General features: G+C 46.2%; 8 protein-coding genes across 8 annotated transcripts; 6 read left to right on the top strand and 2 right to left on the bottom strand. All coding sequences in view use genetic code 12, as the record gives it.

Annotated features, from left to right (window-relative positions):
* Nucleotides 1–80: 80 nt before the first annotated feature.
* Nucleotides 81–4,691, top strand: CXQ87_002466 (lysophospholipase; the record flags this gene model as incomplete). The annotated part of the gene is made up of 1 exon (XM_025480977.1): nucleotides 81–4,691. The coding sequence occupies one exon, from the start codon at nucleotides 81–83 to the stop codon at nucleotides 4,689–4,691; it is 4,611 nt and encodes a 1,536-aa protein (XP_025335277.1).
* A 335-nt stretch (nucleotides 4,692–5,026) lies between these two features.
* Nucleotides 5,027–6,664, top strand: CXQ87_002465 (uncharacterized protein; the record flags this gene model as incomplete). The annotated part of the gene is made up of 1 exon (XM_025480976.1): nucleotides 5,027–6,664. The coding sequence occupies one exon, from the start codon at nucleotides 5,027–5,029 to the stop codon at nucleotides 6,662–6,664; it is 1,638 nt and encodes a 545-aa protein (XP_025335276.1).
* A 47-nt stretch (nucleotides 6,665–6,711) lies between these two features.
* On the bottom strand, nucleotides 6,712–9,087 carry PIF1 (DNA helicase; the record flags this gene model as incomplete). The annotated part of the gene is made up of 1 exon (XM_025480975.1): nucleotides 6,712–9,087. The coding sequence occupies one exon, from the start codon at nucleotides 9,085–9,087 to the stop codon at nucleotides 6,712–6,714; it is 2,376 nt and encodes a 791-aa protein (XP_025335275.1).
* A 345-nt stretch (nucleotides 9,088–9,432) lies between these two features.
* Nucleotides 9,433–11,921, top strand: CXQ87_002463 (uncharacterized protein; the record flags this gene model as incomplete). The annotated part of the gene is made up of 2 exons (XM_025480974.1): nucleotides 9,433–9,595; nucleotides 9,625–11,921. 2 exons carry the CDS (start codon nucleotides 9,433–9,435, stop codon nucleotides 11,919–11,921), a joined length of 2,460 nt encoding a protein of 819 aa, XP_025335274.1.
* An 82-nt stretch (nucleotides 11,922–12,003) lies between these two features.
* CXQ87_002462 (uncharacterized protein) lies at nucleotides 12,004–12,939 on the top strand (the record flags this gene model as incomplete). The annotated part of the gene is made up of 1 exon (XM_025480973.1): nucleotides 12,004–12,939. One exon carries the CDS (start codon nucleotides 12,004–12,006, stop codon nucleotides 12,937–12,939), a length of 936 nt encoding a protein of 311 aa, XP_025335273.1.
* Nucleotides 12,940–13,705: 766 nt separating this feature from the next.
* Nucleotides 13,706–14,617, top strand: CXQ87_002461 (mitochondrial 54S ribosomal protein uL29m; the record flags this gene model as incomplete). The annotated part of the gene is made up of 3 exons (XM_025480972.1): nucleotides 13,706–13,834; nucleotides 13,882–14,345; nucleotides 14,392–14,617. 3 exons carry the CDS (start codon nucleotides 13,706–13,708, stop codon nucleotides 14,615–14,617), a joined length of 819 nt encoding a protein of 272 aa, XP_025335272.1.
* A 33-nt stretch (nucleotides 14,618–14,650) lies between these two features.
* CXQ87_002460 (ferric reductase family protein) lies at nucleotides 14,651–16,718 on the bottom strand (the record flags this gene model as incomplete). Its single annotated transcript, XM_025480971.1, has 3 exons — nucleotides 14,651–14,769; nucleotides 14,790–16,387; nucleotides 16,414–16,718. 3 exons carry the CDS (start codon nucleotides 16,716–16,718, stop codon nucleotides 14,651–14,653), a joined length of 2,022 nt encoding a protein of 673 aa, XP_025335271.1.
* A 2,132-nt stretch (nucleotides 16,719–18,850) lies between these two features.
* On the top strand, nucleotides 18,851–19,234 carry CXQ87_002459 (uncharacterized protein; the record flags this gene model as incomplete). Its single annotated transcript, XM_025480970.1, has 1 exon — nucleotides 18,851–19,234. One exon carries the CDS (start codon nucleotides 18,851–18,853, stop codon nucleotides 19,232–19,234), a length of 384 nt encoding a protein of 127 aa, XP_025335270.1.
* Nucleotides 19,235–19,276: the final 42 nt, after the last annotated feature.

The raw sequence follows: 19,276 nt of genomic DNA, 5'->3' as shown, positions 1-19,276 counted from the left end.
AGAAATGATGCGAAATCTCCCTCCCGCATTTTGTAGGAACTACTCACTTTATCCTCTCACAGAAGAGCAATTGCATATAAATGGACACAGTGGAAACAACCACGACCCTTGCCTTTGAGGCGCTTCCGCCGGCAAAGGACTCGGTGTCTTCCATCACTTTCCTCACCGCCTCCTTGTGGTACTGGCTGTGGGTGTTCTTCAAGATCATGAACTATGTAGTGGTGATTATCCCCACGATCTTCTTGAACATGCTCCAGATGAACTTCCAGATAACCTTGTCGCTTCTGTCGATCTTGACTTGTTTGGTCATCACGGTGTCGCTTTGCTACTTTATCGTGAGGCACAAGTACCTCACGCGTTACTCCAAGGATACGCTTCCACCCAAGCAGGATAACTTAGGCCATGCCAGCCGTAGCATTGATTATGTCACGGGCTCCCGGAAACGCAGGGGCAATGACAGATCCAAAACTTACTTGGACGAGTTCTTGAGCGCCATCAAGGTGTTTGGTTATCTTGAGAGACCCGTGTTCCACGAATTGACCAAGAACATGACCACCCAGCGCCTCGAGGCTGACGAGATCTTGTACTTGGACGAGAAACTCGGCTTTTCTATTGTGGTGGAGGGAACCGTCCAGGTCTACACCAAATTGCATGAAAAACACGGCACTCACTTTGAGTTTGACGAGGACACGGACAAGGCCGAAAAGGACGATATTTTGATCATCAAGGGCCAACACTACCAGTTGCTTAACGAGGTAAAAAGTGGCGCTGCCCTCTCCTCGTTGCTTAGCACGTTGGACCTCTTCCACACCAGGAATACCGCCATGTCCTCGCCAGCCCTTCCTCCTTCCTCGAATAGAACCAACCCTTTGGCCCGGCCAAAGCCCGTTCTCCACAGCCGTCTCAACTCTAGACAACTGAGTACCTCTACGCCCATTGAACCTCTTTCGTTGAGCCCTGTCCACGGTTCCAGTCCAGCTCCACAAGGAAAGGCCGACGAGCAACGCAATTACTTCAATTCTCCTCGCATTAACACAACTGGAAGTGTGCACGGCCAACCGGAATCGGCGGCAGGCACGCCAATGGAGCATGGAAGCTTTCCTATCTACGACCACAGCTTCTCCGATTTGCCCGAGGTGGTCGCTAGACCCAAGCCATCGGCAGCAAAAAGCGAGTTTCCTTCCTCTGCCACTATCGCCATTATTCCTGGTCTGGCCTTCCAAAGGGTCCAAACAAGGTACCCCAAGGCAACTTCCCACATTGTCACCATGGTACTTACTCGGTTGTACAAGGTCACAATGAACACCGTGCATACTTACCTTGGCTTGATTCGTGAAGTATTTGATTCGGAGATTGCATTGAACTCCATTCATGAGGAGTGCAAGTTACCAAGCTATTTGTACGACGGTGTCATTGAAAGTTACCATCAACAAAGAGCAGAGGAAGCCGAAAGTGGGAGCATGCCCATTTTTTCAAAATCAAAGAGACGTCAGAGGAAGCTTCACCGCGAGAACTCATCAAGGTATGTTGTTCTTGCCAGTCGGTCGAAGCCCTCGCATCCTGGTGACTTGCTTTCGTCCGTGCCTCTTTCTCGTACGTCTGACTACTCCAAACTGCACGCCTCATCCCTTTCGGATGAAACAAACATTTTGACTAGCTGGGATAGTCAAAAACAATTGTCGAAGGAGCCTACCAAAAGTAACGTCTCTCCCGTCTTGAAAAAGTCCAAACTCAAACGCAGAGAAAACCTTCGGACCAGGTCTTTCTCTGATGAGAGAGAAGAAACAGAGGAAACGTCTTTGCGTATCGCCATTGTTGAAAACTTGTTTAAGCTCTTGGGTATTGACGAAAATTCGTCCCAGCTTAACATGCACGGTATCAGCAGTGGTCAGATTTCGGCTAACTCCTCTTCACTTGGATTATCTTCTCTCATGAGTGATCTGTCGTTACCTCTCACTACTGAGCGTAACGTCTTAGATGCTGAAAGAGGGAGAGAAGCAGCATTCAATTCATCTTACTTCGGCTACAAAGCCGCTTTTCCACAAACATCCCAAAAGTTCTATAACACCATTCATCACACCAAGCCTGAAAATGTCGAGAGTCAAAGTGCTTCACCAAATTCTAGAAGGCCCTCACAATCAAGTCTGGAGGTGAACTTTGCCACCGTGAAGAACGCCTTCAGCAAGCATATCGAGGTGAAATACTATCAACCAGGCGAGGTGATTGTGGAGCAAAATGCCTTGAGTCCTGGTCTCTTTTATGTTATTCATGGAGGATTAGACATCGTCCATGAGTCTCACAAGGACAATAAGGAAGATATTGTTAGTAAACGTCTTTACACCGTGAGGCCAGGTGGTATGGCTGGGTATCTCAGTTCTATTGTTGGTCTCCGCTCTTTAGTCTCGATCAAAAGTTCAAAAGATGATGGCACCATCGTGGCTCACATCTCCAAAAATGACTTCACGCGTCTCATGGATAAGTTTTACTTTCTTCAATTGCCTGTGGCAGCTAAACTCAAGAGCTTGCTTCCAAGCCTCATTGTCACGATTGATTTTGCTCTTGAATGGTGTCACATCCCGGCTGGTGGTGTGTTATGTTCGCAAGGTGACTTGGCCAACGGCTTTCACGTTGTATTGAGTGGTCGCTTTAGAGTCGTCAGAAACAAGAAAATGAATATTGAGAATGAGGAGGAAGATAGTGACCTCGGTCATCTCATTGATGATTCTAACATACCTAAGCATCAACAGGATAAGGAAGATTTTGAAGTCTTGGGCGAATATGGTCATGGTGCCTCAATTGGTGAGGTCGAAGTGCTTACTGCCTCGAGACGTACAAACTCGCTTATTGCTGTGAGAGAGTCTGAGACAGCCAGAATCCCAAGAACATTGTTCGAGATGTTGTCGTTACAAAATCCATCCATTATGGTGAAGGTATCGAGAATTGTCGCAAACAGAAGTCTTGAAGCAAGCAAGAGAGATAGAACTAACACTCTTATCGCTACCACCTCCAAAAGCTCGGTTGTTGAAATCAACAATGACTATAAAACAATTACCATTTTGCCGGCCACCAATGGCTTGCCTGTCCGTGAATTCGCAGATAAATTGGTTCATGCTCTCAAAGCGCTTGATCGTCATGTCATTGCATTGGATAGAACCTCCACATTGTCGCACTTGGGTAGACATGCTTTCGATGAAAGACTTGCTCAATTGAGACTCTCTGGTTACTTTGCTTACCTAGAGGAGGAATACCAAACGGTAGTGTACATTTGTGATTCGCCATTGAAATCTTCTTGGACATCTACTTGTATCTCGCAAGGTGATTGTATCTTGTTATTGGCAGATGCTGAAGACTACGACTGTGCTGCAAATGTCGGTGACTACGAGAGATTGCTCTTGAAGCTTAAAACTACCGCGAGAACAGAATTATGTCTTTTGCATCCCGAGGCTTCTGTCTTCCCAGGATCAACAAGCATCTGGCTTAAGAATAGAATTTGGGTCCAAGGCCACCATCACATCCACATGGATGTTGTGAAGCAACCAACCGAGAAACCCATAAAAAAGAAGCCGAATGTACTTACTGACCTTGCCATTAAGCTTGGTACCAAGGCTAATCCAAACATCAAGATGAAGTTCCTGAACGTCAAATCAAGAGCGATGAACTCGCTCATCAAACTCAACGCCCGAGTTAACAAGTCAGAGAATGTGCCCGTGTTGTACAAGAATGATTTCATGAGGTTAGCAAGAATCTTGTCAAACGAAGCTGTTGGCCTTGTTCTTGGTGGTGGTGGATCCAGAGGAATCTCGCACGTTGGTGTTGTAACTGCCCTTGAGAAGCATGGTATTCCAGTTGATTTGATTGGCGGTACATCCATTGGATCCTTTGTCGGCGGTTTATATGCCAAGGAGAACAATATTGTGTCGATCTACGGTATGACAAAGAAGTTCTCGAGAAGAATCGGTGCGGTCTGGAGAATGCTTTTTGACTTGACGTACCCAGTGACATCCTACATCACGGGCCATGAATTCAACAGAGGTATCTGGAAAGTGTTTGGTGTCCACGAGATTGAAGACTTCTGGATTCGTTACTTCTGCAACTCGACGAATATCACAAACTCGACTATGGAGATTCATGAAAGAGGCTACGCTTGGAGATTCATCAGAGCGTCTATGTCGTTGGCAGGTCTTCTTCCACCAATTACCTACAATGGACTGATGCTTCTTGACGGTGGGTACTTGGATAACCTTCCTGTCATGGAGATGAAGGTCAGGGGTGCTAAGCACATTGTGGCTGTGGATGTAGGCTCAGTGGATGACAGAACTCCAATGAACTATGGAGACACCTTGTCTGGCTTCTGGGTTCTTTTAAACCGCTGGAATCCGTTCTCAAAGCACCCCAATGTGCCCAACATGATGGACATTCAGTTGCGGTTGGCATATGTTGCCAGTGTCAACGCCCTCGAGGCTGCCAAGAAGATGCCTGGAGTGATGTATCTCCGCCCACCTATCGATGACTATGCTACCTTGGATTTCATGAAGTTTGACGAGATCTACAATGTCGGTTTGGCGTACGCTGACGAAACTATCGGCAAATGGGCCAACGAGGGCAAGTTGCCCAAGTTTGCCGGTGTCACCAATCTCAAACTGAAGGAAGGAAGCCACCCCAAGAGCAGGTTTAGAAGAAACTCCATCTGATCAGTACATAGTAAAATGCATGCATAAGTTATATGTGCGATGCGCATCGCTTGATATCAACCATGATACTACTAAGAAATGCCCGCATACCTCGAGCACTAGGGCGAAGATTCCTTAATATTCCCAATGAAGTCGAAGACTCTAGTCTATATCAAGACAATTCCCGAAAAATGGCCCTTGTTCCGAGGGTCGAGAAGAACATTTCAGCCCTCCTACTGAAGCTTCAACCACATGTCAAGAGACTCGAATTCACACCAGAACAAAGAGCTATATGGGATGTAATTAGGGCTGAGAATAGCATACTGCTTCGAGGACGAGCCCAATCTGGCAAATCCATGGCCATTGCAGTTTTGGCGTTGAATAGAGCCCTCACTCATGCACCAGTCAAACCAAGAAGGTTCTTCGATTCGTTGATCGTTGTGCCCACAGATGATCTCCTACAAAAGTACAAGTTCTACCTTGAAAGCGCCATTACTGATCTTCCAGAGTTGTGCTGTCCATCCAGAAAAACTCAGGAATCAGAGATCGGGTATGAGACTTTCGGTGCTGAGTTCGTGGACTCCGATGGTCAGTCCACCTTTATTTCTACAGGCGAATCTAAGGTACCCCAGCTTGTTGTGCTGACTCCTTCGGGCCTACATAGTCTTCTTGCCAAAAGAAAAAACCTATTTTCATCCATCAGACTCATAGCCTTGGACGATGTGGACTTCATGTTGAGCAGCACTGGTTGTGGCACAAGCAAGAATTTTGTCCAGCACGGCGAAAACGGGAAACTACATGCGAAAGTGTTAGACTCTGTCAAGCAGATTCTCAGGGTCCACCGTGATACCTTCACGAATAAGGTAAAACAGAGGCTCCATGATGTGGAGCTTCGATATGACTCCAATCTGAGTTTCGCTGCTTCAAAGTACGTCATTGACAGACCCATAGAAAGCGAAGAAGCATTTCCAGAAAACTTCAACGAGAAGCTCGTCTCGAAACTTCTTGGTGTAAAAAACAAGTTGACATATCGTCCTGTGCAATTTTGCATAACTGGAGAGCTGAATTTCCCTATCACTAGTTCAATTGACGGAACTGAGAAAACAGCATCTCAACTTCGCCATCTCATAGATATCCATCTCAAGAAGGATACCTTTTTTCTGAAAGAGAGAAAACTTATCGATATGGACGAACTCAATCTAGACAGCCACAGGAACTGGACCGATCTGTTCACTGCATTACCACCCAACGTTTATTTTGCATCTGCCAAAAGCAAGTCGGGATTCAAGAAAGTCAAGGTCAAGCAGCTAGAGCTGAATTATTTGCAAGGCTTGTCGAAGTTATCTTTCCACATCAAGGAACTTCAAACGTATTGCCTGAACAACCATCAGAAAAAGTTTCTCAGGAATCGAGTTATGGAAAGAGACTCCAATGGCTTTGAAAGTATGCTTCGGAAAACTCTCCTGAAGTTCTACACCGTTAGCAAAAGCACTCAGCCTTTCTTGATTGTCGTGCCACCTCAAGTTGACCTCAAGACCATACCTGAGGATTGTGCACCAAAGTTTCCTACAGAAGTTTACGAAACGCTACCTTCGAAGTCCATACAAGGTCTTGAACATTTCTTTTCAAAGAACAATTCCCATCTTTGCGTACATCCATATCACCTCATTGGTCAAAGCTTCTCAGGAGTGCAAAACATTATGGTTGTTGGTCTTGATTCACTTCTCTCTGCAACTGCATTCGAGAAGAAAGTGCAGCCTGACCACCTCTTGGGACTTCTCAATCCAAACATGGACTTGCTTTGCTTCTACCTTAAAAAGCTTATGGCCTCGAGGTCGGCACTGATGGAGGCAAACCTTCTTTTCATAAAAGAGGATATTGCTCGAAAATCCGATACGAATCGCCAACATAAATTAGAACTTGACTTGGAGAAGCTAGAGCAGATACTTTTAACGAGCGATATTGGACAATACGCCAACATCAAGCATTTCTAACCGGTTATCCATTAACAATCTGTATATATCACTGAATTAAATCACTTCTAGGTGCGTTTTCTATGCTCGTTCGCCGTCGTGAGACTCTTGTAAAAATCATCCACAAGCATACTAGACCTGATTCTGTCCCTCCGGAAATTCACCACCTGAAGAGAGTCACGAGAAACCGCTCTCGAAAGAGCCACATAGGCTTGTCCGTACTCGAAAATCCTATTGAGATTGACTCTGACGTGCGAAAGCGTAAGGCCCTGCGATTTGTGTATCGACAAAGCCCATGCCAACATCAAAGGAAGTTGTGTGCGTGCTACCAAGACTTCACCTTTCTCGTTTAAATGGTCCCATCTTTCCGGCTCGATAAGAACATCCTTTGTAGTAACGTTGTCCGCGCAGGTGAACCTCACCAAGGGGTATTTGGTTTTCTTCGACAGCTCCTCAAGGCGTCTCATGAGAGCAAGCTTTCGGCGTCTGTTCTCTTCGAACGGGCTCAAGGGAGATGATGCCAATCCAGATTCATCCTTCGATTCATCCCTCGATTCATCCCTCGATTCATCTGCCGCGGCACTTGAATCCTCCTGCTTAATTGATGAGTCGTTTTCATTTTTGAAAAAGTCGAACACATTGTCAAGTATGGTCTCTTTCTTTACCTCCAATTTTTGCTCGTGCACTTTACTTTCTTGCTTCAAGTCTTCTTGTTCGAGCTTCACATCTGAATCATCACTTCGAACAGAAGACTTCTGAGGCGTAGGTGGAAAAGCGACATTCTTCTTTAAAAGTCTTTTCTTGAATTCCTCATGAGTCATGGTATTGCTTTCCTTCATTACTTCGTAACCCATGTAGACATCACGGTCAAGGAAATCCACGACCTTACCGATCGAGCCATTGATGAGATCTTCGTCAAAGTTTTTGATACACATAACCTGAGCTCCCACTTTCAAATGCAATCTTGGAGGAGCCAAAAAGTTGGAGAGCATCGCAGACTTGATCTTCGGTGGGAGCTCGCCAGTGTCGATAGCCTCATAGAGATAGGCATCTCCTGGTAGACGCGATAGCTGAAGATTGTTTGCGTGATCAACTTCACTTCTAGTTGCGTACAACTCAGCAGGAACTATTCCCGCTGGACAAGTGAGGGGCCTTGAGAGGCGCATGAACTCCATCTCAGATTCTGGTGTAACGAGTCCGCTTCTCATGTCATTTAGCATTTCGATAAACTTCTGGTCACCTTTCTGACGAAACACCTCTTCTAGAACAATACTTGAAGAAATGGAAGACTTCCACGCCTCGGACTCAAACGCAAAATGAGCTCCGTCCTTGAGCTCCGTGCCATCTTCATTGAATTGAATTTTGCTGACGGGAGGCAATTGAAAAAAGTCACCACAAAGAACAAGTTGGATGCCTCCAAACGGTAGATGATGCTTTTTGCGAATCTCTTTAGCGACATGATTTAGCTTATCCAATAGACGACCGTCGATCATAGAAACTTCATCAATGATAAGAACTTTAGTGTCCTTCCATCGATGAGTTGCTTTTCTATTCCGCCTAACGGTTTTCACAAGTTGCTGCACAGTCCCATTTCCCAAACCAATTCCACTGAAACTGTGCAATGTTGTGCCGCCGATGTGATGTGCTGCCAATCCCGTAGAGGCAGTGACAGCGATTTCCCCAAGACGATATTTGTCCTTTAATGCTTTGATTGTCTTTTTGAGAAGGACTGACTTACCTGTACCAGCCGAACCGGTAAAGAAGAGCGACTCGCCTCGAAGAACAAGGTCCATGACGTATTGTTGTTCACGGGACAAAACAAATGGGGTAACACTCTTCGCCCTACCCGCAAACTTATCCTGAGTACCCAAGAGCTCCTGCTCCCAAGGCGCTAGTGGTTTCTGGGTGGCTAGTTGAATCGTGGGATTCGAGAAGCCCTTTATTGATCTTCTGGGTGGCCCAGTTTGGAAGAGCTCAATCCGGGGCTCATTTCTGCTTTCGGAAGTTTCGGGAACCGGAGGTTCAGCATTTGTGCTGTAGCAACGCGTTTGCAGATCTGTTTTGAGCCGTTTGCGTTGTGGAGACCCTAGGAGCGAGGAATGATAGTCAGGTTTGTTACCGGAATGTAGCTGAGAGCTTTTGACCGGCAGAACTTGTGGCAGGGAGTTGGCGGTGACAAAGAGCGGAGATGAAGGAAATTCTTTCTTGATCTTCGGCTTGTCATCTTGTACAGATTCTAGTGGAGCATCAGAGGGTTCACAAATGCCAACGAGATCTTGTGACCCAAACGGATCATCTGATAAATTGTCCGAGTCGTTGTAGGTATGCTGGGATTCCGAGAAAGACGAAAGATCAACCTCTAGTAGCAGGTTGAGGTTTTCTGTGGTTGGAACTAAACCATGCCATCTAGACGCGCTGTTTAAGGATGCCTGAGGGCCGTTCATGAGGGCTCTGCGGGGTGTTGTCGTATATGCTATAGTAGGGCGTCGTAAAAGTCTAAAGGTTGAAATCATATAATGCCGTTCGTGCTAAGCATAGGAGGATGTGATGGTAAAGATAGCGATAAACAGGGCAGAAATAGGCAAAACAGTCAGGGGAACCCAAAAAAGAAGGTTTTGAATGTTCAAGAATAAAAATTTCCCTTATACTTTATTCTCTGACGTTATTGCGGATTCGACTGTGCTGTTTGCAGGCGTGGTTCAGTTCTTCTTGGTGATGGTGTTTCTATTTGATATCCTACTCTAGGGTGCGCACAGTACATATTATCAACACCAGCTACACTTTTGGATATGTCAGGATCCTCACTTGAGCGGCTAGACGCACAGCTTTTCTTGGCTTTCTGCAGTATCCTTGCAACAAAACCAGAGGCAATCGAGCTGCTTCTTGCAAAAATCATACCCTTGAGCAAACTAGGGCAACTACGCTTCAATCAGCCGTCGAATCTATTGAGAAGTTTCATATTCGGGTCAGCTCAATTTCAGTGAATTTGGAAAGAATTGCTCAATACGCTCAGCAAATAACAACTCAAGAGTTAGAGAGTCAATCTCTTAACACGGCAGAGCTTTCAGATGATGTGGAGGATTTGTTGCTTTGGACTACCCATGAGTATTCCGTTCAATTGCCAGACGAGGAGGATGCTGTCAAAACAGCTGCTGCCTTAGAAGCTGACTATGCTCAGCGCAGTAAGCTGATTGGCTATACCAGCTGTGAAACCTACGCCAGTTTCGTTATGGCCAAGATCATTCAGCTTTCCAGGTATACTTCAGACTTGGAGCAGTACGACTTTCTTGCCAGGACTGTCCAAGGAAACGAAAGTTTCTTGGCCTGGTACCATGGCATCTTTGCACCATACAACAACTTCAAACGCTCCTACGGTGTGATTTTGGGTGACACTGCTGCGTTTGATTTCCTTCTGCGTCAGTCATACTCAGACAAACTAGATTTTTTCATCAAGCCTTATACAGCTGCTGTGGAGAAGAACCACATTGCATTCAACCCACCAAAGATTTTTTCGGAAGTGCTTTTGCCTGTTGCTTTATACTACGGTGGTGATCTTTCTCCACTTCTTGAATGGGTTTACACGGAGAGGAAGCATCCATCATGGTTGTCAAGACTTCTGACTTTCCAATCAACGACAGAAAGCATTTTGAAGTTCACAGACTACCAAGGACAGGGTTTACTGGATGAGAGCATCGCAGGCTTCGTTAGCAATTATATCGCTTTGGTTTACTACTTTGCGCTCTATGGTGAATCGAGTGTGTCGTCTGTTGATGTTTCAAGAGCCTATGATATGATTGACAATTCCGTGACGGTCTTGATAGAGTTGCTCGATGTCACGAGCTCTGGAGGCACCTTACTTTCGGAGGATGTTGATCTTGACAACTTACCAGAATATCATTCATTCACAGATTTTGTCTCAAGCCATGCGAATCCATTGAAATCTCTCTTCAGGCTGGACACGAAAAGATGCCTCGCATTTTTGAAGAACGCAATTGCAACTTGTTGTCAGGTTTTCCCAGTCAATGGCCTCACAGTCTCCAAATACTTGAAGCTCAGTCAAACTGGCTCTACAGATCAAGAGTCAGTGAAAAAGGAGGTTCTCCGTGTGCTTGCTCACTTGGAGTCTTCCAATTATGAGAAGCTCCTCCACTCTGTCAAACTCATCTCATCCTCGTTTATCAAAGGCGACAAACTGCTTGAAGGCGAGCTTGATCACATTATCTTCGAGAGACTTTTAGGTGTTGGGCTTTTCGCAAACGCTACTGAGTTCTACCAAAATACGCCATCTCTATCGGTAAACCAGGCGTTTGACGTACTTCTAAAAAAATTCAAGTATGAGTTTGATGAAGCCACAAACTTGGATGAAAGAACAGGTCATCTCAATCAAGCTCACGAGTGTGTGAATCTTCTAAGCACCCTTGGCTCAAGTGAAAATCTCGATGAAGCATCAAGAACCCAGATCGTCAAGCTCAAGCATTTACTTAAAGCTATCAGCAGCTTGAAGAACTTCAAGCTTTCACTCGATGGTAGAGGCTCGGCCAAACCTCTGGAGGTTTTAACCAAAATTACGAGAACAGAAGATGACGAACAGTTCACGCCCTTTTCGATTGTTTCGCATGTTCTAGAGCAAAATCCTAAGTCTTACCATGCTTTCGAGAAGCTCTACCGCATTGTCAATGATCTTGCCATTTACCTTGGAATAGATGTCTCGCATGTTCCCTTTGCAAGAATTCAGTCGGCTTGCATTGAGTCTGCTTTGATTGACAACAATTTCACATTTGCTTACAAGCATTCAAAAATGCTTTTCGATCAACACGCCGCTGACAACAATTTCAGTATCAACGAGTATTGGCTCACGTTTTACCAAACTGCAAAATACATAGCGCCGGAATGGTTCAACGATGAAGATATCTTGGTGGAGAAAAAGAAACTCGACGTTTACCTCAAACAAAGAGAACTTCTTTTCCTCACTCTCAAGCTCACCAAGCCCTCCAGCTCAACCACAGACAACAGTCGCCTCATTCTCACTCAACTCAAACAAAAAGAGAGAGAGATTGATTCTGTCTTTGATCACCTAGGCCTGTACAGCGAGCTGAATACGCAAATGCAAACAGAGCCTAGCGTCTTGCAGATACCGGAGAACGCTGGTAGGTTATTGAACGAAGCGTCCAAAACAGCTTCTAAAACAACATCCCACGCTAGTGACAAACTCTCAAACTTGTTTGTCTCCGGTCTAGGTTGGGCAATTGGTGCAAACAGGCGCGATTTAAATACATAATTGCATATTTGACGATCTCGTATTTTGCACCCAAGTAGTAGGTGCGACCGATATCTTCGCACATCTCATATAATACAACATCATGTCGTTGATAACCAACCAGCAGCAGAGTGTCATAGACGCTGCTATAGATTCATACATATCCACTCACGACAATGTCGCATATCAATACTTGAAGTTTCGCCAGAGCGTGCTTGAAATCGTGAAGCAGATACAAAAAGAGAAGGAAGATGGAGAAGTCTCAGAGGAATCGTTCAAACGACTCCAGGAACTCAATTTTGAAAATGAAAAATATAAAGTGTCATATCCCGCCTATGTGGAGCGTCTATCGGGAAGGATTGATTTTGCTGGGAGCAACACGCCACAGTATCTCAGTGAACTAGAGAAGAACTACGTTGAGCTTTCCAAAGAGAACGAAGAGCTCAAGGCCAATCTCGCAACATTGCGTGAAGAATACGCTCCCATTGCTGAAAGAATGGCGAAGATGGTTGGTAAATTTGAATTTTCATTCACAAACAGGGGTAGAGGTCCCAGTACGATAGGTTTCAGGGAAAGAGCACCCAACCCCAACGGTACCTTTATTGACTACCAAAGCACAGTTTTCGACAAAAGCGAGATTCAAGAGTCGCTCAAGTCTCTTGACGACGAGCTCAAGAACCTCAAAACCGTGGACGAGATTGACGAAGGTGAAGACGAGAACCCCAAAACAGAAACAAAACAGCATTCTATTGACACACTCAAGCGCTTGAACGAGCTACTAGACTGGCTGAAAGCGGCACGCCGCTTGGACTCGCTGCAAATATCGTTTGACTTGTCACGTTCGATGAATACTCCCAAAGACGCCAAGTCAATGACAGTAGACGACTACGAACAGACCATTCAGGCTCTAGCGAGAGAAATCAAGGATCTCGTAGGTCGTGGCGCCATCGCCAAGGAGAGGTGGTTGGTGAACGCCAAAAAACTACAAGCCATCGAGACATTGCTCAACAGCTTCGACGAGTCCATGGAAGTGGACTAGGCTACAGGTAAAGCCTATGCGATCCCTTATATTATAATGTACAAAGCGGCACAAGGCTACTGGTCGATGGAGCTGATCAAGATAACCGAGTCACCTCTGACAAACACCATTTCTGTCTTTTTCACAATCGTGTCCAGCTCTTGCTCGCCGTATATGGTTTCTTCAGCATCGCTCAAGACGATGTTACAGTGCGAGTCGTACGCTTGCAAACGGCCCTTCATCTCACGTGCTCCTCTCAATTTGACAAGCACGTATTCGTCTAGCTGGTATCTGATGAGGTCGAGCGGCTCCTCCTGCTGTTGTTCTGTTTGTATGGTGGACATTGATGAAGAAGCTTGTAGCCTTTGCTGGAAATCTCAACCCACAGTAGGTACAGGACAGTCTGTGGAGGAACCAACATCAACAAAAGAAGCCGCCGCTTACGGGTGTCTATGTAAATATAGAGAGAATAGGAGATTGATATTTCGAATTTGAATCATGTTTGGTCGATATCAAGTTGATTTTAGGTAAAGGTATCATGGTATACTTAGTGTTGACAATAAAGTGCATCTGAGTATGGACTTTAAAATTTCGATTCTTCGCCAAAGAAAAAGCGCCAAATACAGAATTGAAAAGTTCAAGATCCGTTTATAATCTATGAAATCTTTACTTTTCAAAACAATCCCCTGGACCCATTTGTTGATGCATTTCCAACTCTCGCACGTGACCTCACCACCAATGCTCGCTAACAAAAATTTTTGCAACTTACCTCTGAACCACCCAGTCCATGTTGATCCCATCTAGAGGCCTCCACCTGGCCTGCAGGGCTCTTGCAAGAAGCAAGCCCTTGACATTCGGGCCTGTGGCTGACATTAAACTTAGGGAACCCATCGTGCCCAAACACACCAACTTCGATGTTTCCCAGACCACCCATTGTGGGCTTTCTTCCACGAAGGCAACCAGGCCAAGGCTGCTTTGCGTGAAAAGACGCCTGACGATGTCCGTGCATGGTCGATGGCTGAATTGCGCAGAAAGTCGTTTGACGATTTGCACAAAATCTGGTACTTGACCTTGAAAGAAAGAAACCGCATTGCCAGAGAGCTCCAGGTCTCCCACATGGCTGCTGTGCCTGTGGAGCCATCTGTGCGTTCCCACGATCTCATGCTTAAGATGAACCAGAAGAGAATCAAGCAGACGCTTCTTGAGAGACAAACAGCTACCGAGAAGGCCCAGACCTTGACCCAGGAGATCTCCGAGTACTTGGCTGACTTTGAGGAGCAGTATGTCAACGCCGGTGAAGCCGACATCTCCTCCTTCAACGACAAGCTTGTCCGTTTGCAATACGCCATTTTTGGCATTGAACCCACCCTTGAAGACTACGACTTGGACAGAGACATCAACGTCAAATTCGTGGAGGTCTCAGCTACGTTGCCAACTTGAAGGCTAGAAGATACGTGACGCAAACTCACCCAGACGCTCTAGATTTGCCCTCAATGGTGTCATGGAGGAATTGCCCTTCTTGTTGCGTGACACCGAGACCGCTGTTGAGGAGGTGAAGACGCTAAGAGAGTCTGGCCAGAGCGTCAAGCTTGACAAGATCGATGTTTTCCCATTCTTGAGAAACGCCTTGTCGCAGGCTATAGAGGCAGAGGTGCCTGCCAAGAAGAACCCTAATTCACGAGCATATGTACATAGTTGAAACAAAACGGTTACCGGTGACTTTTGCGTATATTTACCACATCTGGAACTGCTCAAAGAGTTCAATTTTGGAGGTGGGGTCCACGGCTAGCGTGTCTACAACCTGCTTTCTGATATCGTCCACCATAGCAGGATGACCACAAGTGACAAAGCCTGTGCTGTGGTTACCTGACTGGATGACTTCGTCTGAGACAATCCACCAATATTGGGTCTACCCTCGACAAACTGAATAAAAGGAAGACTCTGCTTGAGATCGTTGATCAGAGTGATCGACCCATTCACTTTCGTGGAACCACTGCTTTGATCAGACTTTTCATTGAGCAGGTTTCTTCTGATATGATGGCGAAGCTCATCCTCCTTCAGGCCTCGAGTGACGTAGATGATGATATCAATATTGAGCAACTCCAACTGCTTGAGCTCACTGTAGAACCAGCAAATGGAGATGTAATCTCTGATCACCCAAATCAACCTCACGGGCTTGCGTGGGTAATTTATAGCCAAGTCCTTCGCTCCAGCGTACATTCCTGGAATGCCGTTACCGGAAGCAATAAATACGGCCCTTTCGACATCTTCAACGGGCATTTTCTCAAAGTACGGGCCTTCCACCATGACCTTGATGTTGATGGAGTGACCGGGTGCTCTCAACAATTGCTGATAAAGACCGTGTGTGACACCGCCTTTGATTTTGGCATACATTCCCACGGTTCCCTCCTCCACTGGTTCATCCACCAAAGTGAAGGGATGAGACTGCCAGAACGACATTGGTGTTAAGAAGTGAACAAAAGCATGGCTTCCTGGGTGGGGACGCCACCAGTGTGGTCTTTTGCAAATGACTCTGATGGTTTCGTCGGCTTCGAGTTCCAAAGTGGCTTCTTGGATTCCAAAGATGGCCAATCGGAGCCCTCTGATGACGAAATTGACTGCCCACACAGCAACACATGCAATGAAAAAGCCTTCGAGTTGTTTGATCTTGACATGGATCCAGCCACCGGCAATCATGAGAATTGCAAAAATATAGTGGGTAAGTAGGAAAAGCTCATACCTGGTTCTGCGAAGCCAGTACATGGAGAAGAACACCAAGCAGCCCATGCAAACGGTGGAGATAGTACCCCACACGAGGTAAGTTTCTGAAAGAGACAGCGGGTAAGCCTGGTAGTATTTGAGTGTCATGGTCTTCGTGCCCACATGCACCATCAATACAAGGAAAGACACTCTAGCTACCCAGCGGTGGAACACCACAAATCGGGTATACTGCCAGCCAGTAACAAACTGCAAGAAGTTGTTTCTTCCAGCGAACAAAATGAGGACTGGAAGTGCAAATGTGGCAAGAGAGCCGCTCCTGTTTCCCACCTGGAGCACCAAGGGCTTGTCTGATGCATTGTTGATTTCCACACCACAGAAAATGGCTGAAAGAATGAAGTAAATGGCGAGGAGGACAGATTCGAATCTGAGAGGGATAAGCCATTCAAGTGGCCCCAACTTCTTTGTGCTGAAATGAGCTTTGCTGAAGGTAGCAGGAAGCACGATAAAGCGTCTGACATAGTTGAAGGGTGCAAAGCCGAGAAGCTTATCAGAAAGCCATGGTACAAGACGCTTTGTCCAGTGGAAAAAGCCAGCAATTAAACACACAGCAAACCAGTACGCCGTGAGCACGATGCCGAAAATGAGTGTGAAGTTGTTTGTTCTGTCGTAGCTGTATGTGTCGTTTGCCTGGTAGAGCACTGATTCAGGATCAAACGATAACGGATTTGTTTGTGCTTTTTGAGCCCCTCTGAGGAGGTACCGTTCACGAGATACCGGGATGCATTCTGATAGGCCCTGTCAAAGTCGTCTCTGGATATCTGGCCCAGACAGGTAGAGACAAAGTGCTCAACATACTTCTCATCATCGAAGGAGTCCACCAAGCAGGCAGCCATGGAACCCAAATAGGGTTGATTCAGAGCCTCGCAGTAACGATCAACGTTCAAGTACCGCCCACTCAGGCCTGAAATAGCCACAGCTTGGTGAAGTAACCCGCAGGCCTTATCGCCAGAATCGGCCTTCTCGTAGAACTGCAATGCAGCGACGAGGTTTATGCAAAGAAGGATTGCTGGAGTTTTCATTAAGGCCTTCGAGAAAGCATCTTGCCGGAAATGCCAGCTATTTATCTATTCTGTCCCCTGCCCTATATCCAGAGTAGCATCGAAGTATGGGTGCAAAAAGCCGACCTTGGCATGCACTTTCCAGCTTCGCCAGCCAAGTAGAATCAGGAACTCAGCCGCGTAGCAGCATCAGACTGCAAGTTCTCCCGAGCCTACAAAACCACATCATTTGTCAGCTTAGTCAATAGGCGCAGACAGCAGAGCGGCTGTTCGTTTTTGGAGAGGCTTATAAGCCACTTGTAGCAGAAGGACATGGTAGATCGGATCGACGATGGAAGGAGAAAGTTGCTTCTGGAATGTAAAACGGCCTACGAAAATTGAAAAACTTTTGAAGCCTAATAATTTGCCTCTTGTGCTTTCACGTGGTGCCTGCTGGAGATGGAAACTCTCTCAAAACTGTGATACTCGCTTCTGCGCGGTACTGCCGTTGTGGCATAACCTTGCAGCACTATCAGTGAGATCCTCAGCCGCGTTAATGAACCCCGCCTTGATCTCCGAGTAGATAGTACCTACTTCTTTGATGGTGAGTTTGATGAAACTACTAGAGAAAGGATGATTATTCTTTTTCTTGTCCCAACGTTTTACCCTTGACGCATGAGAACTGGACTCGGCCCGAGTGTAACCATACCGTGCAGTAATCTATATAATCTAAGATTTCCACAAGATGCTCTCCAACACCTACAGCAGCCAAGACGAAACCAAATTTTCAAAAGCTCACAATAATTGAATTCTCTCATAGGTCAGCCGCCGCCGCTCCGCCTCTCTGACCTTGCCCCTTAAATCAATAAACGTAAATGAGCGCAACGTCCGATGCCAAGATATCAGGATGGGGCGCAAAGAAACGTTGGCTATATCACTTCCGGGCCGTTCTCGGCTAACCCGATTTGGAATCGGGCCCTGGGCACTAGACAACTTCTAAAATCCGTTTTCGTTGCACACGGCTATGGGGAGTTGCTCCGCGAGGTCTAAGCCATGGACCGGAGTGGTTTCGGCTGATTTTACGATCTGATGCTGCGCACTCTTTGCTAGGAGGCTGATGCAAAGGGTCTCGTCCGATTCATGCAAATTGACTCTTGACGAGTTCTGGCCACTATAGCCTGGAGGCGCAAGGAGGTCACGGTGGATGTTCACGAGCTACGCTGAGACAAGAGTTTTGGTTTGTTACTTTATCGAACCTTCAATAAGACACGGGTTTGGCACAAATATAGCCCATTCTACTGCACTGCCAGGACGCCAGGCCACGGAGATCCTCCGAGCATTCTTGACTAAATCGTAGATAAGCAATGTAGGGAAGCAATAGATTTTGTGGCACTGTTCTTACAGGGTGATCAGTGGATGCAACTTGTGCCGCAAGATCTCACCGTCTACATGGCATACACGAGAGTGCCTCAGCCTTCAGTCTTGACAAAAGCACAGTTGCTCTTTAGTAAGCAGGTGAGGTGAGAGGGTCTCATCTATGGAAGTTGCACATCTCTAGGGCTAACCTGGTGTCTAGAGTTTCAGCCATGTGAACGGCTTAGGATGTCTTACACATCAAGTACGATTTCTTTTTGTTAAATTCATCTGATTAAATGGAAAACCCTGTTTGATTAAGTACGATAAAATGAGGCATTTCGTGAAGAAATATTGTTCTTTAAAAAGCCTCTTGAATTCCTTTGTCAATGTTCAAAAGAATGCTCGGTTGTTCCATTTTGCAACCAAGCTACCAGCTAGGCTGCGCATCACAATCTTTTCGATAACAAAATCGAATTATTTTCATTAAAGCTTGATCCCATTTTCATTCTTCCAGATTCCTCTCGAAAATCGGTAAAAACTCAAAATCCTTAAATTGCCATGGTTCGATTCCTCCAGCACTGATGCCGGCCCATTTTGCAGCCACAATATACCCGTCACGATCCACCCCACAGAAACGAAACTACCAATATTGTCAAACTAAAACCATCAACAAACCCTTCAATCAGCTTCTTAAGAAAAAAAAAAGACCCCCCTTCGGTCCCTCAACTGATCAACCAGAACCTCCAGTAAGCAACCCGCGGGTCCTGTGTGTGCCCAATCACATCCAATAAACACCCACTACAGCTACCACCAACAGCATGGGAGGAAGAATCATCGGCTTTTTGGCCGGCGTGACCGTCTCAGGAATTGCATGGACCATAGCTGAGCCGCTCATGACGATGCCGTTGATGTTCGTTTCTAACGGCCTTCAAGACGCCAAGGACCAGATCGACAACAGAATTCTTTCAGACAAGGGTATCGAGAAGAACCCACAGCCGCCCAACAGAAGAGTGACGCAATTGACGAGGCCTTCGTTCCTGGAAACTTGCAAAGACTACTGGAATGAGGAGTTGATCAAGGGCGTCAACTGGGTCTACTCGATCAACTGGTACCAGTGGGGGCTTGATGCTGACCGCAGATTGAACAAGTTGACGGACAAGTTGACCAAGAGCATCGCCGATGCGGGCAAAGAGGGCAAGTGATACATAGCATAAAAATACACACAGATACGACTGCAAGCGCGG

The sequence above is a fragment of the Candidozyma duobushaemuli genome, assembly GCF_002926085.2.
Source record: "Candidozyma duobushaemuli strain B09383 chromosome Unknown B_B09383, whole genome shotgun sequence".
Classification (NCBI taxonomy): domain Eukaryota; kingdom Fungi; phylum Ascomycota; class Pichiomycetes; order Serinales; family Metschnikowiaceae; genus Candidozyma; species Candidozyma duobushaemuli.
Note: the sequence above shows the minus strand (reverse complement) of the source record. Positions and strands in the feature narration are given on the sequence as shown.